The following is a 25156-nucleotide window of genomic DNA, read 5'->3' as shown; positions in this document are numbered from 1 at the left end:
GGTGGAAAACATTTCTGTGGGCCCCTGGGAAGTCTTAGGCCCTGGGCGCCATGCCCCAAATCTGACAGCACCCCACAAGATCCAACCACTAAAGGCATCACGGTTCCAACCCACACCAGTGAGAGAAGGGCTGGAAGACAGCTTTCTCTGAATCATAACAATGCCCTTTCTTAAAAAAAAAAAAAAAAAAAATCATATGGCACAGGAGTTCAAGTTTTCTAAGAGTTTATCTCACAAACATACATACTGTGTAAAAAAAATGTATGTGCAAATGTGTTCATCACAGCAATACTGACTGGTAATAGTACTGATAAGAGTCTATCAGTAAGCAATGGCTTCCGCTGTGGTACCTCACATAATGGGAAACTCTGCAGGCACGAAAAGGGGTGAGGTAGGTCCATATGTGCTCGCAGTAGGAATTCACAATTAAGTAAAAACGTAAGTTGCAGAAAAAGAATGTAGAGTCTGATTACGTTTCTGTAAAAATAAAAGTCACTGTCGTTTTGAAATGTTAGTAAATGCAGAGGAAACAAACTGGAAGGTACATGCCAAACTTCACCGTGGTCACCACGTTTCTGTATGCCGGTGCCTGTGGGTGGGGAGAGGCTTTCGTTAGGTACTTTGCTGTAACATGACGTTTTTACCATGAGCATGTATTACTTTGATAATCGAGAAAATTCAGTATTACTTCAAACAACCCAGACACAAGCAGGACGAATGAAAGACATGACTTGATGTTCTGAATTTTTGAGCACATCATGGATGGACAATAGACTGCTCTTGAGTTAGCAGGTTCCTTGTCCCTTTTTTTCAAGGTCAAAACCACCAAAAAAAAAAAAATCAAAAAACCCTCCTCTTTCCCCTTTCTACAACCACTCTCCCATTGAGCACATCCACAAAAAACAAGATTCTCTTGGTTGAGAAGTTTCTGGAAAACAAGATGTTCACACCGAGAAGGGAAATTGGAGGACGAAGCTAGAGTTCAAGTTCGGCGTGGCATCTAAAGAACTCCCAAGCCAACGACCGTGCATCTGCTCCGAAGAGACCCTTTCTCCCGGCAGCAGCCCTGCAACCCCGCGGTCAGCACAGCGGTGACATGCTATGTAGAGAGACATGCGCACACGAAGCACCACGTCCACAGGAGTTCCAGGGACACGCTCATGGCAAGGAGATCTTGAGATGCTGTCCCGGAGACCTGGGAGACCAACCGAAATTTGCAGAACTGTAAGTCCAAAAGGGCCTCGTGAGAGAGACCGCTTGAGGCCCCCAGGCCGGTGTTGGAGCTGGAAAGTATTAAGTCCATCCATTCGGTGCCCCGTGGGCCTCACAGTCCGCGGTCGATGGGCCTGCGGGCCTCACTCGCTGGTGTCCAAGGGAACGCATGGTCTTGAGCTCCCACACCCAAGGAACTGCTTGGATACGACAGAAGCTGGCCCAGGGGACACTGTGACCCTGTGACGGCAGAAGGGCCTCTTTGCTTCCCCCCCATAATTGCTTCAAAAACTGTGAGTGTCCACACCTGGATTGTCAGTCACCTGTTCCGGGCAAGCAGCAAAGTCCGGAGAGAGGATGTTGTGCGGACCACGTGGCCTTTGTGGAGAACGGGGTGGGGGGCATCCAGCCGCCTGGGCGTTGGGGTCTGCTCTCTATAGGCAGTGGGAGGGCACAGGCCACCGCCAGACACCAGGCGGTGACACAGCTGTCCTAGGAGGGGAGGACTGAAGGAGCCAGGGAAGGCTCGTTTGTAAAACGGGTTGAGTTTGTTCCCTGGATAAATACAGCCAGTGCTTCCACGCCATCCTATTGATGCGACCAGAAACAGCCCCGGGATGGGGACCTGAGAGCCTGGGCCCTGCCCTGCCTCAGGACAGCGGCCTCCATCCTCCAAGGTAAGATGCTATTTTAGAAGGGGGCTTGGGGGGAGGGAACAGGATTGGGAGGTGGGATAAATACGGAGACAGGAGCAAAGGGAACGCCAAGGGGCTAAGGCACCTTCCTGACTTCACCGGAAGTGGCACGCCTACATCACGGTCCTTGCTTTGCAAGGACCAGTCGAGGGAGGCCAAATGCGTGTTGGAGGCAAAGCCTGGCTTTCTGGGCTCTCAAGTCTCCTTGAATCCGCTGCCGCTTTCCCAGGGGGAGCTCAGCACCCCTCCTCGACTTCCCGTCTCTGTAGAGAGCATCCTGAGCTCCTGCCTCTCCACCTCTGGGACTCCCCCTCTGTCCTCTGGCCAGAGCCTGCCACTGATGCTCTTCTGTGTCACTCAGCCGTCTGGCCATGGGTCTCCGTGAATGGCCCCTTCCATACTGAAACTCTCCATACATTTCTTTTAAAACCTTTTATTCAATAATATATACTTTTAAAATTATAATATGTAACTGCCCATCATGCCATATAAGCCCCCGCGCCCCCGCTGCGGAGTCTGTGGTCTGCTGGAAACCAGGCGGCCACGGGACGCGTCCAGGGGCGCGGGGGAGCAACAGTAACCAACAACCATTTTGCATACCCTTCACATTTCCCATGCTTTCTGGGTCAGGAGGAAGTCAACTGGAAGCCAAAGGCGTGGGAACCTTTTACATTCGGAAGTGAGGTTTGATATACGGTGGTGGGCTGCCCTTCAGTTGGTCTAGTTCGTGCTCGCCAAACCCGCCACCGTTTGTGTCTGCTCACGGCACGTGATCTCTCTACACACGTTAAGACGTTTGATTTGGTTCTTGTTCTGCTTATGGAAAAGTGAGAGGAACCGCCACAGACCTGGGGAAAGAGATGGGAGGAGGGGAAAGACGCATTAATCAATCTGACCAGGAGTGAGGACAGGCCTCCCCTGTCTGTGGCTTCCTCCTGGAGGGGGCCGCGAAGTGTGTGCAAGCCTGCCTTTCCTGTGCCACTTTTCGGGAAACCTAGGGGGACCATGAAATCGGGTTTGGTGTGGTACCCTTTCCAAACTTGCTCTTCTGATCACCATCAAGCGGCAGCCTTTGCACGGCCTTGTGCGAGAGCAAGGGGAAAGTTCTGGACACCACGGGGGTGACCAAGTCTCTTCCTCTCCTCTCAGGTCCGGTTGCACAGGCCACCTCTGGAGCCCCATCAGATCTGATCCACGTCACTGAAGACAGCGTGGGACTAAGAGTTACATGACTGTATTTCTCTGTATGACAGAGAAAGGGCCAAGTCCACTAAAAAGGGGAACTGGCTCATACAGGGGTGAGCAAAGTAGGTTTACAGCTGTTCGTATGGAAAAAGACGTGCAGGTTACGATTATTACAAGTTTCATCAACTCAAAAGAATAGCACAATGGCAGTGTGCTCACAACTGCAAGCCTGCTTTTGCCCGCCCTGTATTTACTCTCCCCTGAAAGCATGGCCTGAACACCATTCCTCCTCCCATGTCCAGCGCAGTGGGGTGGGAGGCGAGATGCCAGCAGAATTCTGAGTCTCAGAGCGGTACCTCAGCCCGAGGGGAAGGACTGCGCACCTGGGCGGCCACAGGAACATCGGTCCGTGAACTCTTGGGGAAAAGAGCTCTACTGCTCAGTATTTGAGAGGCCACGTGGTGCGTACGGCTAAGAAATGAGTTTGCCTTTCCGCGCTTCCGAAACTGACTTCCAAGCATCCAACTCCACAGAGGGACCAGCCGGGGAGAAAAAGAACATTAATTAAAGACACCACCATCTGCCAAACAGCAGCACATGCCCGCGAGGGCTGCAAGGAACGGGGTGGGGAGACGTTCCTAAATGCAGAGCACTGCCACCAAGGCTCAAGTTGTGGGAGAAAACAGGCCAGCCCCAAGAAGCAGGTGTCTGAGGGGTGCAGTTCAGAAGCAAGAACCAAGAACCAGCAATAGGCCCCCTCGCCGACACGCTTCCCGCTGTCTTCACACCGAGCAGATTACTGCAACCACCACAAACATCCCTGCAGTTCCAGGGTTACCCTCCTCTCCCCCGAGACAGGAAACACAAGCTTAAGGTCCGTAGAGCAGGGGCTTGTCGCCCTCTGGGGAAGGCGGGTGACCAACATCTTTATTTAGGCAAAACAGGACTTCCCAGGGCGTTTTTCTTCCCGCTAAGGGCAGCAGCACAGAAATTGTGCATCAGCATCCAGTGCTGCACCGAGGGGGCCACCACTGTGTCTGACACGGTCATCTGTAAGGATCGCAGCCAGGCGGCGCTGCTTTTTGGCAAACGGAAGGCGAGTCGGCTCCAGGGGTCTTGATTTACCCAAGCTTTGCACGGGGTGCCAAGTTTCTGTCCCCACCTCTCAGTCACCATTCACAGCACGAAAAGCCAGCAAGTGAAAAAACGGTTAATTTATTGAGTCAATCAAAGTTGGTTTTTTAAAAACAATCCTCAATACATGTAGTTCAGGAATTAAGTATCACATTTGTAGCACATTGTTGAGTCTCCACACAAAAGTCCGCCCACCTGCACAGCCCCATCGCCTCACCTCACGGCCTGCGTGGGGCCGTGTTCATCAACACATCCATGTAGCTCAGAAGCACATGCCATCGCTGCTTTTCTCAGCTGGTGTTTCCCCACCACCTCCCCTCCCCAGTCCCGTCTTAGAGTTCAGCTCGCTGACAAACTTTGGCTTCCTGTGTGCTCACGTGGACCCTGCTTTTGCTTTCAAAAGGGTTTCTATCTCCGTGACTTCGCCAGGTTGTTACCCACTCCTGTTCAGTGGTAGGAGGGGAGTTTGCTTTCCCCGTGGGTGCTCATGTCGTAATGCAGGTTTCTAAACAAACCATTTCCTCTGTCCTGGCATTAAAGGAAATATTAACTGGGCTCTTAGATCCACTTCAGTGCATATACAAAAACTCCTCCAGTTGTTGCTTGTGTCCCAAAGTAATTTTGCTCCCATCCTCAGCCACGCAGCACCTGGGAGAACCTGTCCTTTCCCTGAGTAGACCCAGGCTGAGCCCCCGCCGCCAGCTCACTGGGACTCAGCATCTGCCTGGAGAGCACCTTGTGGTCCCACTGGCACCAATCCAGGGGGAGTGCCCGCCTCAGGGCGCACCCAGAACATGACCTTTGTGCCCCCAGGTCCTCTCCCCTCGGAAGTCACATTCCCTCTTTCGACTGTTACTGGTTCAGCTTCTCCTTTCACAGCCGGCTGGCCCGGCCTCTCCCAGCCCCAAGGATTCCCAGCTCTGCCGTCTCCGCTAATGAATCCGTCTGAGCACCTTCCTCTTTGCAAGGGAAAACATCTGCTTTGAGCCTCGTGAGTACCGACGTGCTGGAGGGTCTGTCAGGAGACCCAGCGAGTGAGTACCGGTTAAGTGCCCACAGAGCTGGCCTCGGCACGCGCCTCACCGTGAGAAGGCCCACGAATGCTTGGTCTGCACTATGCATGTGATGGCTGCTCCCGCCCAGCCCCCTGCCACGGGGACGGGAGGGGACGGGAGGGGACGGGAGCAGGCCGGCTGATACGACCCAGGGGAGAGTGAACTGCAAGTAAAGCACAGGTGAAAAGATCGAGTGGCAGTTCTGCCCTCCCCGCGGCCGCCTCAGCTGGAGGAACCCCTGCAGCCCTGCTCGCGGGGGCCAGACTGTGATACCCGCCTGGACACGGCACAGGAGCCATTTTCCTCACCGCACCACATCCATGTTCTTAAACACAGGCAGTACCTGAGATGACACTGTAACACTACCCTGTTCCCCACTTTTTTTGCTTTTCTTTAGGAAATAATAAGTCCTTATCATAGGCACTTTTAACCTGTTATAAGGTAATGAAGCAAACAAAATATCAAATGAAAATTACTGAGATGAATTAAGAAATATAGCTAACTGAAAAGGATAGGGGGTGGGTAGATCTACCATAGCTTAGTCTAAATATTAGACACTCTCTCTCACACACACACAGGCACACACCCACACGCACACACACTCACCCCTCTTTCTCAGAACTCTCCAAGGCCACCTCCTAACCCGGGGACATGCTCTCAAATACCAGCGGAGCCAGGTCCATGTGGACACACCATGGTTTGGGCATAGGTTAAGAGAAAAGGTCTGGACTGGACTCACTTGTTTAGGGAATAAAACCTACAGTGGCAGCAGCCAGCAAGCTGGTTGAGGCCAGACGAGAAAGGAGTAGGCGTTTTAAACTCCGTTCTGCCGCATGTCTAAGGCATGAAGACAGGTAAAGGACAGGTGGGAGCCAAGGAAACTGCATAAAAGAAGCGCTGCTCCTGTCCAAGCGGCGGCTGCAGAGCCAGGGCAGGCCGGTGAGCGTCTGCACCGACTGAGTCACGAGCAAAGGAGAGAGAACAAGGGACCCGCCGGCTCTGCTCCAGATGCTGTCCTGCCTCTGGGGCCCCACTGGTCACTACCTCACCAAGCCCTCTTCTCGGCTCCCGGCCTGGGTGACAGGCAACTCAAAGGTGTGGGAGGAGGGCGTGGGGACGAAGGGGCGGGGCGGGGCGGGAAAGACACACAGTGGCACATCTCCCTGATAATAAACAGCTCCGTGTTGCCTCAGAGGGCACGTGAGAAGGCTTCTGACAATCCCAGAGTTTTCCTGCCTGACACGGTGATCTAGGTTCAGCCAAGAGCTCGTGCCTTGTCTTTCATTTCCAGACAGAACAAATGCAGACATTAATACACAGAATGTGCAATGCAGGCAGGTAGTATATGTAGGAGAACCTTAGCGGAATTCATTTCCTGGCTTTGGGATCTTATTTTTTAATCTGTAAGCTCAACTCTATAAATAAGAGTTTTATTTGTATTTCAAGTTCCCACCAACCAAATGACAAAAATAGAAATCTACATTTAGAGATAGGACCTGCTACCAATACCAATATGATTTTATTGGAATATGGAATGTAAACAGATGCTTTCAAACAAACAATCTACCCTTATAAAAACGTATGGCATTATTAAATAGTTAATAAAGAAACCCTAATGTGACGTGGTGGCAGACCCCTCGAGCTCCAGCCTAGCTGTGCGAGTCCCCATAGCTGTGGCGCGGCTCTGCAGCTGGGGGGCGGGGACTGCTTGCAAATCAAGTTAATGTCAAGTCCCCCAAATGAAATCAGCACTATTTTTACTTTTTAAAACAAAATCTAGCTTCCTTTGCTAACGTGAAGGCTGGCACATGGATCCCAGGCTTTGCTACTCACTCTGGGAACTCCACTTCCTCCCCCAAGACCCTCGCCGCCTGGGCTGTGGGTGGCCCTGCCCATGTACCTGCAGGCGAGAGGGACTTGTCATTGCCATCACATTCACGTATTACCCATCAGAGCTTAGAAATGCAGAGTACCCTGATTACAGCGGGGAATTACTTCTCATGGGGATAAAAAGAGGCAAAAAGGGGGTGGGATGGGGATATATTTTTTTTTCTTCGCCCAATAGGTCATTCCTGAATAAAGTCTCATAGAACCTTTTTCCTCCCTCTCCCCGCTGACCTGTCTAAAGACCGACCTCCCAGCTTTAGTTATGGTTGTGAACAAAACGTCTTTGTTTCAGAGATGCGTTAAAATAGGTGCACACACAGGGATGTGCTGGGAAATGGTGAGGCTTCCTTACAAGGCTGCAAAAAAAAAAAAAAAAAAAAAGCTACACAAAAAAAAATAGCAACAAGATTTTATGGTTAGGCAAATCAACAAAGGTTACAGTGAGCTCCAAGTTATGCACTTAGCATCTAACTTCTGAAGAGACGATGGACCTGTTCGTGGCATCACAGGGTTTAAAGTGACGTCTGCTGACACCCAAGGGAACTCACGAGAGTGACTGCAGTTTGCTCCCAAATTAATAGGCTTAGAGGAAACTGCAGGGCTGAGGTACATTTCCTAGAGAGCTCATGTCATAAAAAAATACATAAAACATGAATTTGTAAAAGAGTTAAAAAAAAATACTGTCGCCGTTTTAGTATCTCCTGTTCGTAAGTGAGGCTGGTGTGTCAGTACAGGCTGCTGACGTGTGGCTAAAACTTGAGCCTGAATCTCACCCGAGGAAACCCAGACCACAGTGGAATAGACAGGAAGTCAGATATTCAGAGCGGGGGTCTCCTGTGAAACACAGGTGAGTGTACGACTCCGAGTCTCCCGTCTCCCGTGCATTCCACAGGGAGAGGCCCCTCAGATCCTGAACTAGGGGCAGCGTCCCGCTCGCTGCCGGAGCGTCAGCGCCCTGGAGACTAGGACTGGGGAGTTTCTTTCTTTTTGACAGACTTTTAGGCCTTTACTCTTCTTTGCGTTTAGAAGGAATGACTAGAATTTCTTTGTATCACACTGGAGTTTTCCTTCAAGGTTTGTGTTGTGTTGGTTGGTTTTATTGGCAAGCATCAATGCCGCATTACCCGTCGCTTTCCAGTCTTCATCGGGCCGCCGTGAGACCACTGGAAAGTACAGCGTTGTCCGCACAGGGCTGGGACTGCTCCTTCACCACGGGGTCTGCAAGGCAAAGGGCCAGGTCAGCAAGGCTGGGCGGGGAGGGAGGGACCATCACACCGAGCCCCGCCTTCCACAGTGAGCCAGCGAGGACACACTGCCGGGAAAGGCAGGACCAGGAGGGCGGGGGACATGGCAGCATATGGTTAAAGAAAAACCAGGTACTGAAAAATGATCAGGGTGAGCACTCATACTTCCTCAGAGTCAAGTTCAATGACTCAGACTCACAAAGAGCGGCACAGACATCTCCCACTGCTCAACTTTCTACTCACTTTCTTATGTGCTATTTTCCTTGAATACTGGTATCATACCCAACCCCCAATTTCTTCAATGCATGCACAATAATAGGCACTTCAGAGAAAAGGGTGAATAAAAAGAGCCATTAGAAGACCTAACCATTTTGCCCAGTTGGTATGGCTCCGTGGTTCATATCGACCTATGAACCAGGAAGTCACCGTTCGATTCCCAGTCAGGGCACATGCCCGGGTTGCAGGCTGGATCCCCAGTGTGGGGTGTGCGGGAGGCAGCCAACCAATGATTCTCTCTCATCATTGATGTTTCTATCTCTCTCTCCCTCTCCCTTCCTCTCTGAAATCAATAAAAATATATTTTAAAAAAATTTAAAAATATACATACACACACACACACACACACACACACACACACACACACACACATTTAGATGACCTAACCATTTTAAGCAATAGTAGCTAAAAAAATTTTTTTAAATAGAAGCATGAGTATTCAGAAAAGTAGACAGATCGTGAATTACATATTGTAAACATCAGTGCTCTGAATTCCATCAACTCAAAGGGTAGAAATAGATTTCTGTGCCCTGGACCACTGAAGGGTGAGACCTTTCAAATTTGCTACCTTCTAATGCTTATGGGCCAATAGGTTCCAAGACCAAAGAGCGATGTCAACTTCAGGGAAGTTTCAGTTAATTGCAGAGGGGAAAAAGAAGGAAAGATGGCAATTAGTCAAGCAACAGATAGGCTGAAAGTATTGGTCGACTCACATAGTGAATTGTGACAGGTAGCTTAACCTCCCTTATTCTGTCTCCTCTGACTGGCTTAAACCACCCCACACTGCTGAGAATAAAGTGTGAGACGTGCCTTATCAGTGCAGAGAACTGCACGCATGCAGAACAACAAGCAACCACATAAATAGAATTTATACACAGCCTCTTAATAATTCAGATAGAATTTTAGTGACATCTTTTCATACCTGCTTTCCTTTATGCAAATTCTTTTTACTTATTTAACTGATTTCCTTTAAAATATACTAACAGTTACATTACTTTCAACTAATTACTTGTTTTTCTGTGTGTGCTGGGGGTGTGTGTGTGATATCTTTGATTAGTTTCCAAGAAAAAAGTATATATTTGAAAACTTGTGATCTACCAACTCAGCCACTGGGAAGGGTCTAACACAGCGGTTGCCAACCTTTTGGACCTCGCGGACCACCAGTTGGAGACCGCTGGTCTAACAGACCAGACTCGAGGGAGCTACGAACAAATACCTCTGGGATCAAGAAGCAGACCTGCCAAGTTGTCTCAATGGTCTAGAACTAATGAGGCCGAATTCCAACGGCATTAATTCAAATACCTAGAATTCCCTTGACCAGCCTCAAAGATAAAGGGTGCAAGAACTTTTCCTTTAAAAAAGGGGCCTCTGCAAAGCGCCTGGAGACTCACAGAAGTACGGGTGCTCCATGGCCTCTTTGGCAGTCAGTCTCTGCTGATGGTCGTATCGCAGAAGTTTGTCCAGAAGATCTAGGGCCTCGGGGCTGACGAGGTGTCTGTTCTCGCTATGTATAAAGTTTTCCCAGCGTTTCCGTGAATGTCTGTGAAGAAAAGGGGAGCTATTAGCGTTCTGAAACAAAGTTCACCAAGATCCTTATGTAGTGGGGCCAAAACCAACAGAGAGTACGGCACTCGTTACAAGCTCCTTAAATCTCATTCTGGCTACCTGCCCCACCCCTACAGCTATGATCCCAGCCAGTGCACTTGCTAACATCTGTCTGATCCTCAAAAACAAAACAGTGCTCCATGACTGATGAACTAATTAAGACGTTTACATCTGATTCGGATGTAAAAGATTTCGATGGCTTTAGTTAATTCTGGGCAAGGCACAGAGGTGACTGAAAAATTGTTATTACTCAGTCATTATATTTAGAGCTGCTGGCCTTAGAAACATGGGTTTCATAAAATACTATTTGAAAAATTTCAACACATTTTCAACTCTATCTGAAAATAGGCTTTAAAATTACCTTATAAATAATCCATTACAGAGAACAAAAGAAATGGTTTCTTATTCAAAGAATCACAAATTTCTAAGATTTCTCCATTAAAATAAGCAGATGTTAAGCCAGAAAACTCTTTTTCTGTAACATTATAATTTTCTATTGATAAGCAGGCTATCTCTTAGAAAAGTAAAACTATTAGAAGACACATGTAAACAATGCCCAAATATGTCAAAATAAGTTAAGAAATGCACGGGGGGCGGGGATAGTAGAAGACTACTTGATTTTGATACAATTAGAAAGGGGAAGAGCTTTGGACAGTGATTTCGCCAACCTTTCCCCTCCTGCAGGGGGTGAGTTAACAACCCTCCCCTCCTCTCCCTCTTACTTACTGTCCCAGGATATCGTTGAAGTGCGGGTCTAGGTCTATGTGATACTTCTTCAGATACCCATACAGCTCATCTGTCCCCAGGACCTTGGCAATGCGAACAAGCTGAAACAAAAACAAACTGACCAAATCACCGCACACAGAACTCCCTGCACGCCCGTGAGGATGCTGTGACAGGGAACCAGACTTTCCACCCACGACTTCCCCAGGGACCAGGTACAGACCCAAGCCCGGGCAGACGGGCAGCAGACCCAAGGACACGAACACACATGAATGCAAATTTCCAACATGCCTTTGAAAGGATAAGGCAACTTACTACAGGAATCATCTAGAAGCTGACGATTCTGGGGACAACAAATTTAGTGACTAGAATCTAGTTTTATTAGGTAAGGAGGTGCCTGACTGCACAGGCTCACTTTGAAGTTGGGCATAAGATAAGCGTCATCTATCTTTGGAGACCTGGTAACTGCAGGCAAATTTTGTGAAATCCTTCACCCTGAAGAAAAGCGTGTATGAGGACACTGAGAGAGAACCAGTGGCTCAAGGACAGCACCCTATCAAGGGATGCCACTTTCTTGGCATCTGCCCCCAAATGGATATGAGCCAGATGGTGTCACTCACCTGGTCATAGTTGTCCTGTCCGTGGAAGAAGGGTTCCTTTCGAAAGATCATGCTCGCTAACATACAGCCCAAACTCCACATGTCCAAGCTATAATCATACATCTGAGGAAATAAGGACAAGCAGTCAGTCACAGGTTTTCCATTTTCCTGAGCCAAAAAAAAAAAGAGGTAGCTGCAGAAAATCAGCAATGATCATTCTGGGATGGAACAAAGACCAGGCTTTGAATGTATCCAAACTGACTCAATAAAAACCAAGAAGCCCGGCCGGGTGGCTCAGTGGTTGAGCCTATGAACCAGGAGGTCACGGTTTGATTCCCTGTCAAGGCACATGCCTGGATTGCAGGCTCAATCCCCAATAGGAGACTTGCAGGAGGCAGCCAATCAATGACTCTGTCATCATTGATGTTTCTATCTCTCTCTCCCTCTCCTTCCTCTCTGAAATCAATCAAAATATATTTTAAACAACAACAACAAAAAACAAAACAAAACAGGAAAAAGGAAAAGCCCTTAAGGAAACACAAAAAGAGCCCAGCGGTGCTCCGCTAACCACTTTACCTGGTAGTCCACAAGGAGCTCTGGTCCCTTGAAGTACCTGGAGGCCACGCGGACATTGTACTCCTGAGCAGGATGGTAGAACTCTGCCAGACCCCAGTCTATCAGTCGCAGCTACAAATACGACAGAAATACAACATGTGAAAGGAGCCTTTCTAGGTGCCTGTGCCTTAGAACAGGGCCACACCACAGGAAATGGTAATTATTTGGCCGTATGAAAAAATGTCAGCAAGTGCACTGGCAAAAAAATTGTACTTTCAGTAACTGCATACGAGGTCATTTCTGAACATGGCACTCAGAATCGTATTTGCTTTTTCTTTTTTAATATTTAAATTATCCTGGCTTATTCTCTTGAGATCAATAGAGCTTAAGCTTCTCTCTGGCTCCATACAACCTGTATGTGTAGCACATCCCCCACCATCAACAGCTTTCATTATAAGCTGTAGTTGTAACAGCAAGGGTGGGGGTACACGCCCCATTCCAGGATTGAGGCATTGCTCTAGCCTCTCATTATCTACTAGGTGATTCATTTATTCAACAATCAGGGACGACCAGCATTGGGCATTGAAACTAAGAGGGATCGATTATATTTCTAAGGCCAGGCAGACTGGTCTGAGAGTTCGTTAAGCAGCAGAAACCATCAGCAGCAGTTTCTTTCTTGAGGCCCCCCAGAGAACCATGACGACAATAAACAAGTGAGTACAGTCAGGCTCGGCTACGTTCCTTGTGTACTACACGTATGCGAGTAGGAACCAGCACCGGGAGACTGGGAAATAACAGTATCACCAGTCTGCCAATAGCACGGGTCTCCAGAAACCACCTAAGTCCTGGCCAGGGGTTGGTCTACACCTTCCAATGGAAGGCTGGCGGCTGCCTAGCTGGTATGGTACCTTTTTCTGTTGGTGATCTATCATGACATTGTGAGGTTTCACATCCCTGTGCATGATTCCCTTGCTGTGGCAGTAATCCAGAGCCTATTAGGTAAGAAAGCACAGAGAAAGGTAAGCAAACCCTCTACCACCCCCACATGGCAATCATATTTGCATTTGCTTGACAGCTTGACTTGGATAGTCTCCCCAGGGGCAGCTTACTGTCTGTAACAAAAGAGAAGAAACAGGCCTCAGGAGGCAGCCCTTGCTCTCTGCAAACCACGCTGGCAGCTGGGAGAGGGCTAAGGAGGCGACGTCAAGGCTTTGATGGCAGTTTCTTAAAATGGGGGAAATGAGCCCTGGCCAGTCTGACTCAGTGGTAAGAGTATCAACCTGTGCATTGAAGGGTCAAAGGTTCAATTCCTGCATGTACCTGGATTGCAGGTTCCATGTTTCTCTCTCTCTCTCTCTCCCCACCCCCCGCCCCCCTTCCCCACCACACTAAAAATCAATGGGAAAAATATCCTCGGGTGAGGATTAACAAACAAACATACAAAAACTCCTCTCCTACTTGCAGCTAGCCACCTGGGTTTAGAAATCATACATTAATCTGTTCTGATTTTATGTGTTTAAAATCAGACCTGGGAACCTCACCGGAGTCACCTCTCATAGAGGTTCAATGACACGCAGGAGTCCACGTGGACATGAAGCACGACACCCAAATATATTTTTCAGCGTGGCTTGTTTTTTAGGTAAGTGTCTTATGGGGGTTTTCTAGGTTAACACACATTCTAATATTAGTATTACCCTTAAAAGCAATCCCTGAGCCAGTTGGTCTTTAAGAATTATGATTATAGCCCTAGCTGGTTTGGCTCAGCGGATAGAGCGTCGGCCTGCGGACTGAAGGGTCCCAGGTTCGATTCCGGTCAAGGGCATGTACCTGGGTTGCGGGCACATCCCCAGTAGGGGGCGTGCAAGAGGCAGCTGAATCGATGTTTCTCTCTCATTGATGTTTCTAACTCTCTATCCTTCTCCCTCTCCCTTCCTCTCTGTAAAAAAATCAATAAAATATATTTAAAAAAAAAAAAAGAATTATGATTATAGCCCGGCAGGTGTGGCTCAGTGGTTGAGAGTCAACTTATGAATCAGAAGGTCATGGTTTGATTCCCCGTCAGGGTACATGCCCAGGTTGCGGGCATGATCCCCAGTGGGGGTGTGCAGGAGGCAGCTGATCAATGATTCTCTCATCATTGATGTTTCTCTCTCTCTCCCCTTTTCCATTCCTCTCAAGCTGGCCTTCACTCAATCCCCACGCCCCCCTGCCCTCTTCTCCTCCTCTCATGCTCTGTTCCCAACCACTAATCTGCTATCTGTTGCTATGATCTATCTGCCCTTTAGACATTCATAGAACAATACAATGAACAGTACTCCATCTTCATTCACTCAGATGTTTCTGAGAGTCACCCATATTGCTTTTCTTCTGGCTGAGCAGTATTCCACTGTGTGACGGTACCAGCTGGTGGACAGTGGGGTGGTTCCCACTTTTTGGCTCTGAAGAATTCGCTGCTTAAGTTCATGTACAAGTCTTTGAGGTGACACAAGCTTTCATTTCTCTTGGTGGAAGTGCCGGATTGCATGTAGGTTTTACATTAACCTTTCAACAAATCTGCCCCAGTTGTTTTCCAAAGTAGCTGCACCATTTTACATCACATCCCCATCAGCAACGCGTGACGGTTCCAGTTCCTCTACATCCTTCCCACACTTGTCCTTGTCCACCTTTTTGGTTATGGCCGTTCTAGTAAGTCTGCAGTGGTATCTCACTGCAGTTTTGATTTGTATTACCCTCATGAGTGATCAAGTTGAACATCTTTCCTTGTGCTTGTCAGCCTTTATCTTCTTTGGACAAATGTTGACTCAAATCTTTCATCCAGTTTTTATTTGGGCTGTTCTTGTTTTATTTATTTAGTTAGTTTCCCCGTGTCCTGGCGCTTGAGGATAGAACTGGCAGACTGGAAACCATTGGCACCGGAGACATGCTGCCAAGGGGGCAGGAGCCCCTACCCGCTGCCTCCATACATGACGGGGACTGGGGCCACACCCAGGCCCCGCCAAAAAGAGGAGGGTTGTTTTTGTTTTAAATTAAAAAAAGGAAAGAAAAAAAAAGTGCTGCCAAGATTAATGTTCTTCCCCTTCCAAGAAAAAAATGACAGTGCTCATATCTGACACTTGCGTGATGGACTCTTATGACTGGAAAAATGGAAAGGGCTTGGTGTCATTCCTGATGGGATGTGTGTTATTTTTCATGCCACAGTTTGTGAATTGTAAATGCGGTTTCCTATTTGTCGTAACTGGGCAGAAATGTTTTAAAAATTCAATAAAAATACAAATGTTTAAGCAACTAAAAAAAAAAAAAAGTTTTTGCTCCTGAACCTCCCTATTCTACACAATATAACTATTTTCATGAATTTCAATAGTAGGCCCTTTAGCTCGTCTTAAAAAGCACCTGAAGCCTGCCTGAGTCCCATAATACCCTCCGTGAGTGACAGTGACAGCAACCCAGCATCTCAGGGTGCCTACTCTGCTTGGCACTGAGGGCTCTTGGCATTTTCCATGGGACAAGATGAGGGTTTCTCAACCTTGGTACTGCTGACATTTTGGACCAGACAATTCTTTGTTGTGGGGAGCTGCCCCGCACACTGTAGGATGTCAGGCAGAATCCCCACTACATACCAGGTTACAATGGCACCCCTCCAACTGTGAAAACCAAAGACAGTTCCAGACTGCCAAATGACCTGGGTATGAAGCGGACCTGACTGAGAACCACTGGCCTAGGCTAGCAAGGGCACTGTACCAGGCATCCTTGTGTGGGAGGGAGGCCAGAAGCCAGGGAATGGTCCCTCGCACCAGCATCCAGGTATAAACCATTTCCCTTTCCCTAGACACAAAAGAGGCTACAGTGTCCGATGCTTTTTATATGAAGGTCAGAAACAGGCAAAACTAAATGGTGGTGATTGCCCTGGAAAGGTAGCTCACTTGGTTAAAGCATCATCCCAATACAGCAAGGTTGTGGGCTCCGTCCCCGGTCAGGGCACACACAAGAATCAATCAATGAATGCATAAATAGGTGGAACAACAAAAATTGATTTTAACACCCCCTCCTCTCTCTCTTGAAAAATAACTAAAAATAAAAATAAAAATAAAAACTAAACTATAGTGGTAGAGGTCAGACTACAATCTTCAGCGAAGGGGACACTGAATAGAAGGGGGACAAGAGAGCCTTTATGGGTTTTCATACCATTCCCCACCAGCCCTGTCCAACAGAACTTCCTGCGATGAAGAAACACTCCATCTCCGCACTGTCCAATACGGTAACCACAGCCACACGAGGCCACTGGGTATGTGGAATGTGAATAACAAAGCTAAGAAGTTCACTTAATTTAAATGCCTACCTGCAGGCCGAAGCTACTATTCTGGATAGCATAGCTCTGTGTAGATTTGGGTAAAGGTTTCACTTAGGTAAAATCCAAAAAACTGTACACTTAAGATTTGGTCACTTCATTTATGTAGGTTCTACTTCAATTTGATTTTCTCTTTTGTTCTGTTTTAAAGCAAAGCTGTAGCAAGACTCCCATGGCCGTGCCCTGAGATAGACCAGGGGTCCTGAGGACAGACCTCCCTGAATCTGAACCAGACCCAACTCTGTGCAACTCGTGAGTCACGAGCAATCATGGCAGCCTTCAACCTGTTTCTACATTTTCAACGTTTAAATGTTGCCTCTTCTCCATCCCTGCCCCGTCTCCTCCAGAAAGAACATCTAGTGAGTGCTGGTTCTGTTATCTTGCCTAGTCTTCGCCCAGATGAATTAGGACACACACCTGGGATGTGAGATTTGCCCGATGAAAGGAAATTCACAAAGGGGATTAATTCTTTTGCCAAGTTTACTAGTCAGACTCCCGGTGGAGCTACTGGCATGCTTTTAAATTCCTTGGGGGAATTCTTTCAGTTTTAAAATCTGGTCGTTTCTGACCACTAAGCATGAAGGATGTTTTCCCAATTTCATCTGGGGTTCCATGCCACATCAGCAGAAAGTACGCCCCTACCACCTCGCTGCTGCCTCTGGAAAACGGAGAGGACACCAGACACCGGGCGCCGCCCGGATGAGCAGCTGTGAAGACCTGCGTCACTGGACATCTTACCTGGTCTATGGGCCACTGTGCCAGGTTTCAACCTTACCTTTGGGGTGCTGGCCTACCTCAAACTCTTGGTATTTTGTTCAAGCAATGATTCCCAACTCCATCAAAACTCCATCTTGGCATTTTTCAATAACGCCAACACCTCCGTCACTCCTATGTTCTTTCAGAGGTTCTTAATTTGAGATCCTCACCCCTCCTAAAACTTACAGAGGCACTTTTGGAGTGATTTCACTGTTTTCATTAGATTCTTAGTGCTCCACGACACTAAAAAACTAGGAAACATCGGTCCACTCCATTTCCTAAACCTTTTTAGAATTCTTTACCTAAATGTTTACCTAGACAAACTACAAGAGATCATTTCTCCATCAACCAGTAACGCTTGAAAATCTCAGTCTTGGGATTAGTAAGTCTCCTAGAAGGTCCAGCCATCACTCTCCCTGCATGTCAAGGTTACCTAGCCAGGGCTAGAGGCTGGGTTGTCTCATATAAGAAGGGGATTATAAGAGACGGCAAGAAAGAGACGGCAAGAAAGAGACGGCAAGAAAGAGATGGCCAGGAATGCCTGCTATCCTGGTATGCACGTCCCTCCACAATGTGACCTCAATGCTCCGCCCATCGAGAGGTGGGATCCACTTCCCACCCTTTGAGTCTAGGCTTAGCCACGTGACTTGTTCTGGTCAACAATCAGAAACATGACACAGAAGAGTGCGTACATGACACTTACACTCTTGCTGCTAGACCTGCAAGGGAAGGGCCCAGACTAGCCTCCTGGGGGACGAGGCCTCAGCTACTCCAGCTGCCATCCAGACGTGAACGAGGCCATCCTGGACCACCCTAGACCACCTTGACCAACTGGCCCAGTTAAGTTTTCCCAGACCAAAAGACTCACCCAGCCAACCCACAGAATTATGAGAAATAATAAACTATCTGTAAAAAGTCGCTAAGTTTGGGTGATTTCTTATGCAGTAAAATCAATAGTAAATATTGATTAAGCAGCGAAAGGAAACCCAGGGGCAATAAGAGCTCTGAAGACGGAGGCTCTAATCTCCGCTATGATGCCCCTGGACTTGGCCTTCTCTGTCAGTTCCACTGGAAACTTTCTACGTAAAGATCCCATGATGGAGGCCTCATGGAAAAAAAACACACCCCCCAAAAACAAACAAACAAAACCTCCAAGTACTCTGGGTATCAAGAAACATCCTGCTCGTTCTCTGTTCTCTCAAAAACTCCCCCCTTAATGAATAAGCCTGAACAGAATTCACTGTCCACGGACGCCACTTACTTTAAGTAGTTCATACATATAAAACCGGATATCAAAGTCTGTCAGGATCTGGTAAAGTTGCTGAAACAGATTTCAGAAAACAAAGTTACGTTAGTGTCATTACATCTTGTCATCCCAATGTTGGTCATTATTCTCTGTCAACTTTAAGCATGAGTCACTCAAGAATCCCAGAACTGTTTACTCCCCGACCTGCAACAAATGGGGACACAGACTACAGAGGGTCTAATACTTCAGCCTTCCAAAGAAAGAAGAAAGGAATTCCAGGGAAGAAAACCATTTATTCCAACCTGGATCCTTTAAAAACATGTTTAATGCTCCCTGACTTCAACCCCCACAATCACACTGTCTTGGAGATGAAGCCGCAGTTGTCCAACTGCACGTCAAACAAACCCACCCCACTGCGGCTGTAGAGCAGTGGTCAACAACCTTCCGGACCTCACGGACCACCAGCGGTCCGCAGACCACTGGTTGGCGACCGCTGAGTGTAGATGCAGTTCTGTGGATAGGAGACCCTGAAAAACTGCATCAGCCCATGTGGGAAAACAGTGGCAAGACAGCCTGTTCACGAAAGAAACACGAGGAAACCCAACTGCTATAGCATTTGGAAATGGCGAGACTTAAAAAAAAATCGATACCCTCCACTCCTCCCAAACCAATACCAGGCTGGGAAGAGAACACTTCATAGGCAATATTGATGAGAACTAACTAAATCAATGTTTTAGGGAAAAGAAAAAATGAGAGGTGGAGTGAAATGTTAAACAACCGATTCACAAATGAACATTTTCATGATTGATAATCCAAAGACCCACCCACTGGGAGATTTTTGAAATTTTTCAATTTTTAAAAGGAAGAGTAGTTTTTATGAATCAGGTTCATTCAAACACGAACCCTTGTCAAAACTCTATTATTACTTTTTTTTTTTTAAATATATCTTATTGATTTTTTTTACAGAGAGGAAGGGAGAGAGATAGATAGTCAGAAACATCGATGAGAAAGAAACAGATCAGCTGCCTCCTGCACATCTCCCACTGGGGATGTGCCCGCAACCCAGGTACATGCCCCTGACCGGAATCAAACCTGGGACCTTTCGGTCCGCAGGCCAACGCTCTATCCACCGAGCCAAACCGGTTTCGGCTCTATTATTACTTTTGATCATCAATTCCAAGGAGATCGCATTCCCCATCAGGCCAAGCAGCACTGCCGATGAAATTAATCAGCACACCGTTATGAAATACTAGAGGCCCAATGCACGAAATTCATGCAAGGGGCTCGGCCCTCACAGCCTCGGCCGGCCCTCCCCCAGCTTCGTCCAGAAGGTCGTCCGGCTGTTTGGTCTAATTAGCATATTAGCTCTTTATTATATAGGATGTTTTGTTTCTCCTTTATTGGAAGACTCAAGCAATAAAGAGAGAAGCTCTTCAGGAACAGAGAACAGTGTCTGTGTAATAACGGGGGAGGGGTGGGGAATAAAACTACATAGTCACACTTGCTTGTATCTGTAAGAATGATGAGATTAATAAAAAGTGGTTTCATATATATGGGGCGTGGGGAAGGATGGACACTGAGGCACAGGGGAATAAAGCAGATTTTTCCTGCATACCAGTTCATATTTTAGATATAGGCAAATACATTACCTGTTTAAAACAATTTTTTTTTATTTGCTAAAAATCAAATTTAACAACTTCTAAGAACATCAGGACTTCTTTTTCAAATGTCCCCTTTTAAATCAGAGTGGCTCTCCCTCCAGCCTAGTAAAGCTATCTGATTTCATCAACCCCAGACAGCAGCCAGCTCAGGCACCACAGAGAACGGAACCATACGTTACAGTACACATACCGGTGGTGCCCACTGGAGGCTGGCCCGGTTGGGCCCCAGCTGCACTCAGGCACAAGGGCACAAACACCTCTGCACCATTTCTCAGGAGATTCAACTGCGTAGCAGCCCAACACTCAAGTTTTTTGTTCTCCCCAGCGCACCCCAACCTGTATGTACAAAACCGGGCGAAGATACCATCTCTCTGCGTGTCAGGTCAGCTTCTCCTGTGAGAGTTAAGGAGATCACTCCCAGAGATGATGCCAAGTTGAACCTCAAGTCAATAAAAAAGGCCATAAAAGGGAAAACAGCATTTACTACCCCTCAGAGGCCTGGGATAGAGTATTTCCAGAAATGAATATGGGCTATTTTACTAGCTGGGTGTTATCTGTGGAAGGTGGTATCATGTGGTATCTATACCACACATCTGTGTAAATGAATGTCCTTGGTCTGCCAACACAGCATTCCAACTACTCCATCCAATATCAATTTTGTATAGTACAAAAAAACACCAGCTGAATATAGTGCTTAGGCCTAACACATTCTAAGTATTACCATGTATCTTTTATTATCACTTTGACACACATGAAGTGTTACACCTGATGATTTCCAGGAGAAATCGACCAAAACAGTACCTCTACCATAAAATGAAATATCAAGGGAAAAAATTAATAAGGCCCTAAAAGATCTGAACTAAATTACCAAGCTTGATATAAAAACTGACCATGTACTAAAGTCACAAGAATCAATCATCAAAAAATTCCAAATAATAAACATTATATGGATCAGGTTCTCTGGACACAGTGCAATCAAATTAGGAATCGATAATAAAATGATTTTTTTTAAAGTGGGTTCTGGAGCATATTTTCACAACCATACAGCTGAAAAGGACATTCTGTGGACAGTAATCGCTGGGACACCTTTTAGTATGGACTCTATGCTGTCTATTAGGTGGCACGACTGCATAAATATTAAATTTCTTAAGTGCACTGTGGTCATGTAGGAAAATATCCTCCACCCAGTGCTAGCATATCGAGGAGTGAAGTAACGCAATGTCTGCAACTTACTTTAAGATGACTCCAGCAAAAAGACAGAGATAAAGAGGGGAGTGTGTGCGTGTGTGGGGGAGGGTGGAGAGAAATAACTGCAAATGTGACAAAATATTAACTGGTAAATCTAGACAAGTAACATAAGGGCACTGACTGTGCTACTCTTTCCAATTCTCAGTCGGTCTACAGATGTTCAAAGAAAAGTTTGGAGAGAAAAACCCAAATCCACAAGATGGGACTTTGTATTTCTGCTTTGAAAATGATACTGAAGTGAGTTCCATAACCATGAAATGTAGCGAAAATAGTGCTTGGGGTTCACAGACTTCAGGAAAGAGAGAGCCTGGCCGGCGTGGCTCAATGGCTGAGCACTGACCCATGAACCAAGAGGTCACCAGTTCAATTCCTGGTCAGGGCACATGCCCGGGTTGTGGGCTCCCTCCCCAGCAGGAGGCAGCTGATCAAGGTTGATGTTTCTCTCTACACTGATGTTTCTGTCTCTCCCTTTTGCTTCCCCTCTTTCTAAAATCAATAAACACATATTAAAAAACACACACACACACACAAAAACTCCATGACATTTCAGATACATGTTTGAGCATAGAAACTCACCAGAAAATGAATGTGAAAAAGAGAGAAAAGGCATGAAGAAAACATAATGGGGGGAAAAGACACATTTTCTCAGTGAGAAAATAGAAGATATTACATAAAACATAAAAGAACAGGATACGATTTTAAAAGGTCCGGAGAACAAAACAGAGCTCTACGATAGGAAGTCTAACATCCGAATGAGTTTGAGAAAGTGAGAACAAAGGAGGGAAGAAAATCAAAGAACATGAAAAATACTTTTCTGAAACAGAAGGACACGACTTTCTAGATTGAAAACGCCCAGTTCGTATCCAGAACGAAGGATGAAAGCGACCCATATAAAAGCATGTCACGGGGCAGCCCCAGAGCCTGGGCAGGAAGGGAGACCCTGCAGGCTTCCAGGGAAAAACAAGAGACAATCACAGACGATGAAACCACAATGGCTTCAGTGGTAAGAGCAGAACTATCTCTTCAAAAGGCTGAGGAAATTATTAATTACAACCTAGAATTCTACACTGTGGAAAATATGTTAGTTGGGAGGATAAAATAAAGATGTTTTCAGATACGCAAGCCCCTAAAAACATTAAAATCCCATGATCCTTTTTGAAAAAGCTCCTAGACAATGTATGCCATCCAAACATCCCCTTTGTAAGAAGTCAGGTTTCTCTAGGGAAGTAAACACTGACCTTCTGCCAGTTGTCAAATCCACCTGGCAATTTAGAAACACAAATGCTGAAGTGAAATTTTACATGTGGCTGGACAGCTGGTAAGAACTCATTAGGAAGCAGAGGCATTTAAAACTAAGGGATTTTAATATGAAGCTTCATGAAGATTGGCTTTGAAATGTTTGCATTAGAAAGATGTTTGGCTTCATGAAAGCCTGTTTATTTCTTCAGAAACACACACACACACACACACACACACACACACACACACACACACACACCTTGATAAACCGGGGTCACTCATAGCAAATTAATGAAAAAAATGTATACCCTACTTTTTAGAGTTCACTATTGGAGTCATAAGGAAACTTGTTACATACGAGGAATGCAACACTGTATATAAAACTTGCTTATTGTTCACTGATTAACTTTAGAGCCGCTGTAGAGTGATTACCTAAGAAAAATTAAGTGCGAGGGTAAGGTTCTTTTATTTTCACCCAAAAGCATCACTCCCGACAGCATATTTCAACTGCTGATTTGATGTCCCTAACTTCCATCCCAACAAAACCACAAGCCTTTTATTCACTGGCAGAGTTGTAATCACCGAAAAATCTCTAAATGCCCCTAAAATCAACACCGCTTTTGATTTTTAAAAAACTTTCTCTTCTCATAATGGTTTTCATATTGTGCTCTACCATGTCCAGCCTGCCTGGCCCCCACACCTTGACATGAGTTAAGGTTGCGGTGTTTGAAAAACACTAAAAACAAGTTCATGAAAAACCGGCTTAATACTCTGCTTTCGAAGAACACATCATAGTCTAAATTAATATAAATATAAGAACTGTATGAGGCTGCCTGACACAGATGCCCAGGAGCGCCCGAGGTGTCTGGGAGCACCCCGACTGAATGAACCCAGGGGTAGGGACTGCTGCACCCACCCTCCCCTGCACCAAGGCAAAGGCTGGGGCTTTAGCACTTCCTGCTGGTGAACTGGGGGGCTGGGAGCTCAGTCCAGGAGAGGGAAAATGAGTATCTTTTTAAATGTCTACAGATGGTGCATGTTCTCTCCAGAGATGCTTCCAGTTAAAGAAATAATTTAAGAGTCGGGTATCTTAATAAAATGTGCAAATGCAAAAAGAAAGAAAGAAAGAAAAAGAAAAAAGAAAAGAAACGTAAATAACCAGGGCAGGGCTTTTCTGCGCCATCTGCTCTGTATACAGTGTGCATGAACACACCATCTGAGAGTCTGACTCCAATGTATTGCTTCTTTTCACGAGCCTTGCACCCACTCATCACTTTCTATCAGCAATGTAAGTAAGATTCCTAAGAAAATCAAAGGTAACATCTACCTAAAGCTGTCCTCTCAAAGAGGAGTGGAAGCATTAGCTTAGACCAGCCATGGGCAAACTACGGCCCTCGGGGGCGGTTTGAAATGAATAAAACTAAAAAAAAAAAAAAAAAAAAAAGACCGTACCCTTTTATGTAATGATGTTTACTTTGAATTTATATTAGTTCACACAAACACTCCATCCATGCTTTTGTTCCGGCCCTCCAGTCCAGTTTAAGAACCCATTGTGGCCCTCAAGTCAAAAAGTTTGCCCACCCCTGGCTTAGACCCAGCCCAGCAGCCATTCCCAGAGCAAGTGAGGCAAAGGGCGATGAATAACTACACCAAATGCAAGAGCTCTAACCACTGTCTGCCTCCTGGAGTCATGCCAGAAGGAATCCAATGTGTGATTTCCTGCTCACCAATGACCTTTCTGCCCTCGTGTTCTAGAGTATCAGCAGTACTTATTGCCACCACCCACCCCCTAAACCCCCGCAAGCAGAAAGAAAAAGTTTATACGTACCTTAAAATCTGTATTATTGATATATTCAAATACCAAAGCTGGTGTCTTTGACTGCAAGAAAAAAATATAAATTATTAAATATTCAAACAATAAATGTAGTTTCTTCTGTCATACAGCCCATCCTCAAATCCCACTTAGATGAAAAGGATCCACCCCCCCCAGGGAGAGACTAGCAAGAAAGTATCCTCTTGAAATTTTATGCCTGGAATTTGCTTCAAAATAACAGGATGGTGGGCAATGGGAGGGTGGGGGAGTGGGTGGGGGATGGACGAAACAAAGTTGGCCAGGAGTGACTTAGTGCTAAAACGGAGTGCTGAGCGCAGGCAGGTTCATATTACTCGCTTTACTTTTGTAAATGGCTGGAATTTTTCATAATAAAGTTCTGTTTGTTTCTTTGTTTGTTTTTAAAAGGGGTATATTCTCTGACCAACCCGTCCACTGGGCCTGGCACATTATGCGAAGATTTATACTCTTGAGGTTTCAGTTTGCCAACTACGAAAGGAGCGACATGTTTTCATCTTGGTTTAGCGAGCCAGACGCATTTTATAGAATTATCATAGGTCTTGGGGCTCTAGCACAGGTCTTTTCAGGATCCGAAAGGAAATTATCTATAATTATCAGTAAGCCACAATGTGAAATTACTTCCTCAAGTATTTTTAAAGC

General features: G+C 46.4%; 1 protein-coding gene and 1 non-coding gene across 8 annotated transcripts in view; both read right to left on the bottom strand.

Moving 5' to 3' along the window:
• Positions 1–2324: 2324 nt before the first annotated feature.
• CSNK2A2 (casein kinase 2 alpha 2) overlaps positions 2325–25156 on the bottom strand; it is a 36109-nt gene continuing 13277 nt past the window's right edge. For 2 of the 7 annotated variants that reach the window (XM_036345304.1, XM_036345307.1), the window contains 10 exons: positions 24494–24544; positions 18533–18592; positions 13280–13282; positions 13079–13162; positions 12192–12302; positions 11637–11738; positions 11020–11120; positions 10080–10228; positions 8293–8386; positions 2325–2755 (listed from right to left, as the gene is read on the bottom strand). In XM_036345304.1, the coding sequence (XP_036201197.1) occupies positions 8310–8386; positions 10080–10228; positions 11020–11120; positions 11637–11738; positions 12192–12302; positions 13079–13162; positions 13280–13282; positions 18533–18592; positions 24494–24544 (738 nt within the window). In that variant the 3' untranslated portion in view covers positions 2325–2755; positions 8293–8309. Of the gene's footprint in view, positions 2756–3475; positions 7525–8292; positions 8387–10079; positions 10229–11019; positions 11121–11636; positions 11739–12191; positions 12303–13078; positions 13163–13279; positions 13283–18532; positions 18593–24493; positions 24545–25156 lie in introns of all 7 variants that reach the window. The other 5 variants (XM_036345305.1, XM_036345309.1, XM_036345306.1 and 2 more) reach the window with 3 other exon arrangements.
• LOC118674921 lies at positions 15033–15179 on the bottom strand. Its single transcript, XR_004973761.1, has one exon. It is a non-coding gene; the product is annotated as a small nucleolar RNA SNORA57 (small nucleolar RNA).

This window comes from Myotis myotis, unplaced genomic scaffold, assembly GCF_014108235.1.
Source record: "Myotis myotis isolate mMyoMyo1 unplaced genomic scaffold, mMyoMyo1.p scaffold_m19_p_19, whole genome shotgun sequence".
NCBI lineage: Eukaryota > Metazoa > Chordata > Mammalia > Chiroptera > Vespertilionidae > Myotis > Myotis myotis.
This window is presented reverse-complemented; position numbering and strand designations above follow the sequence as displayed.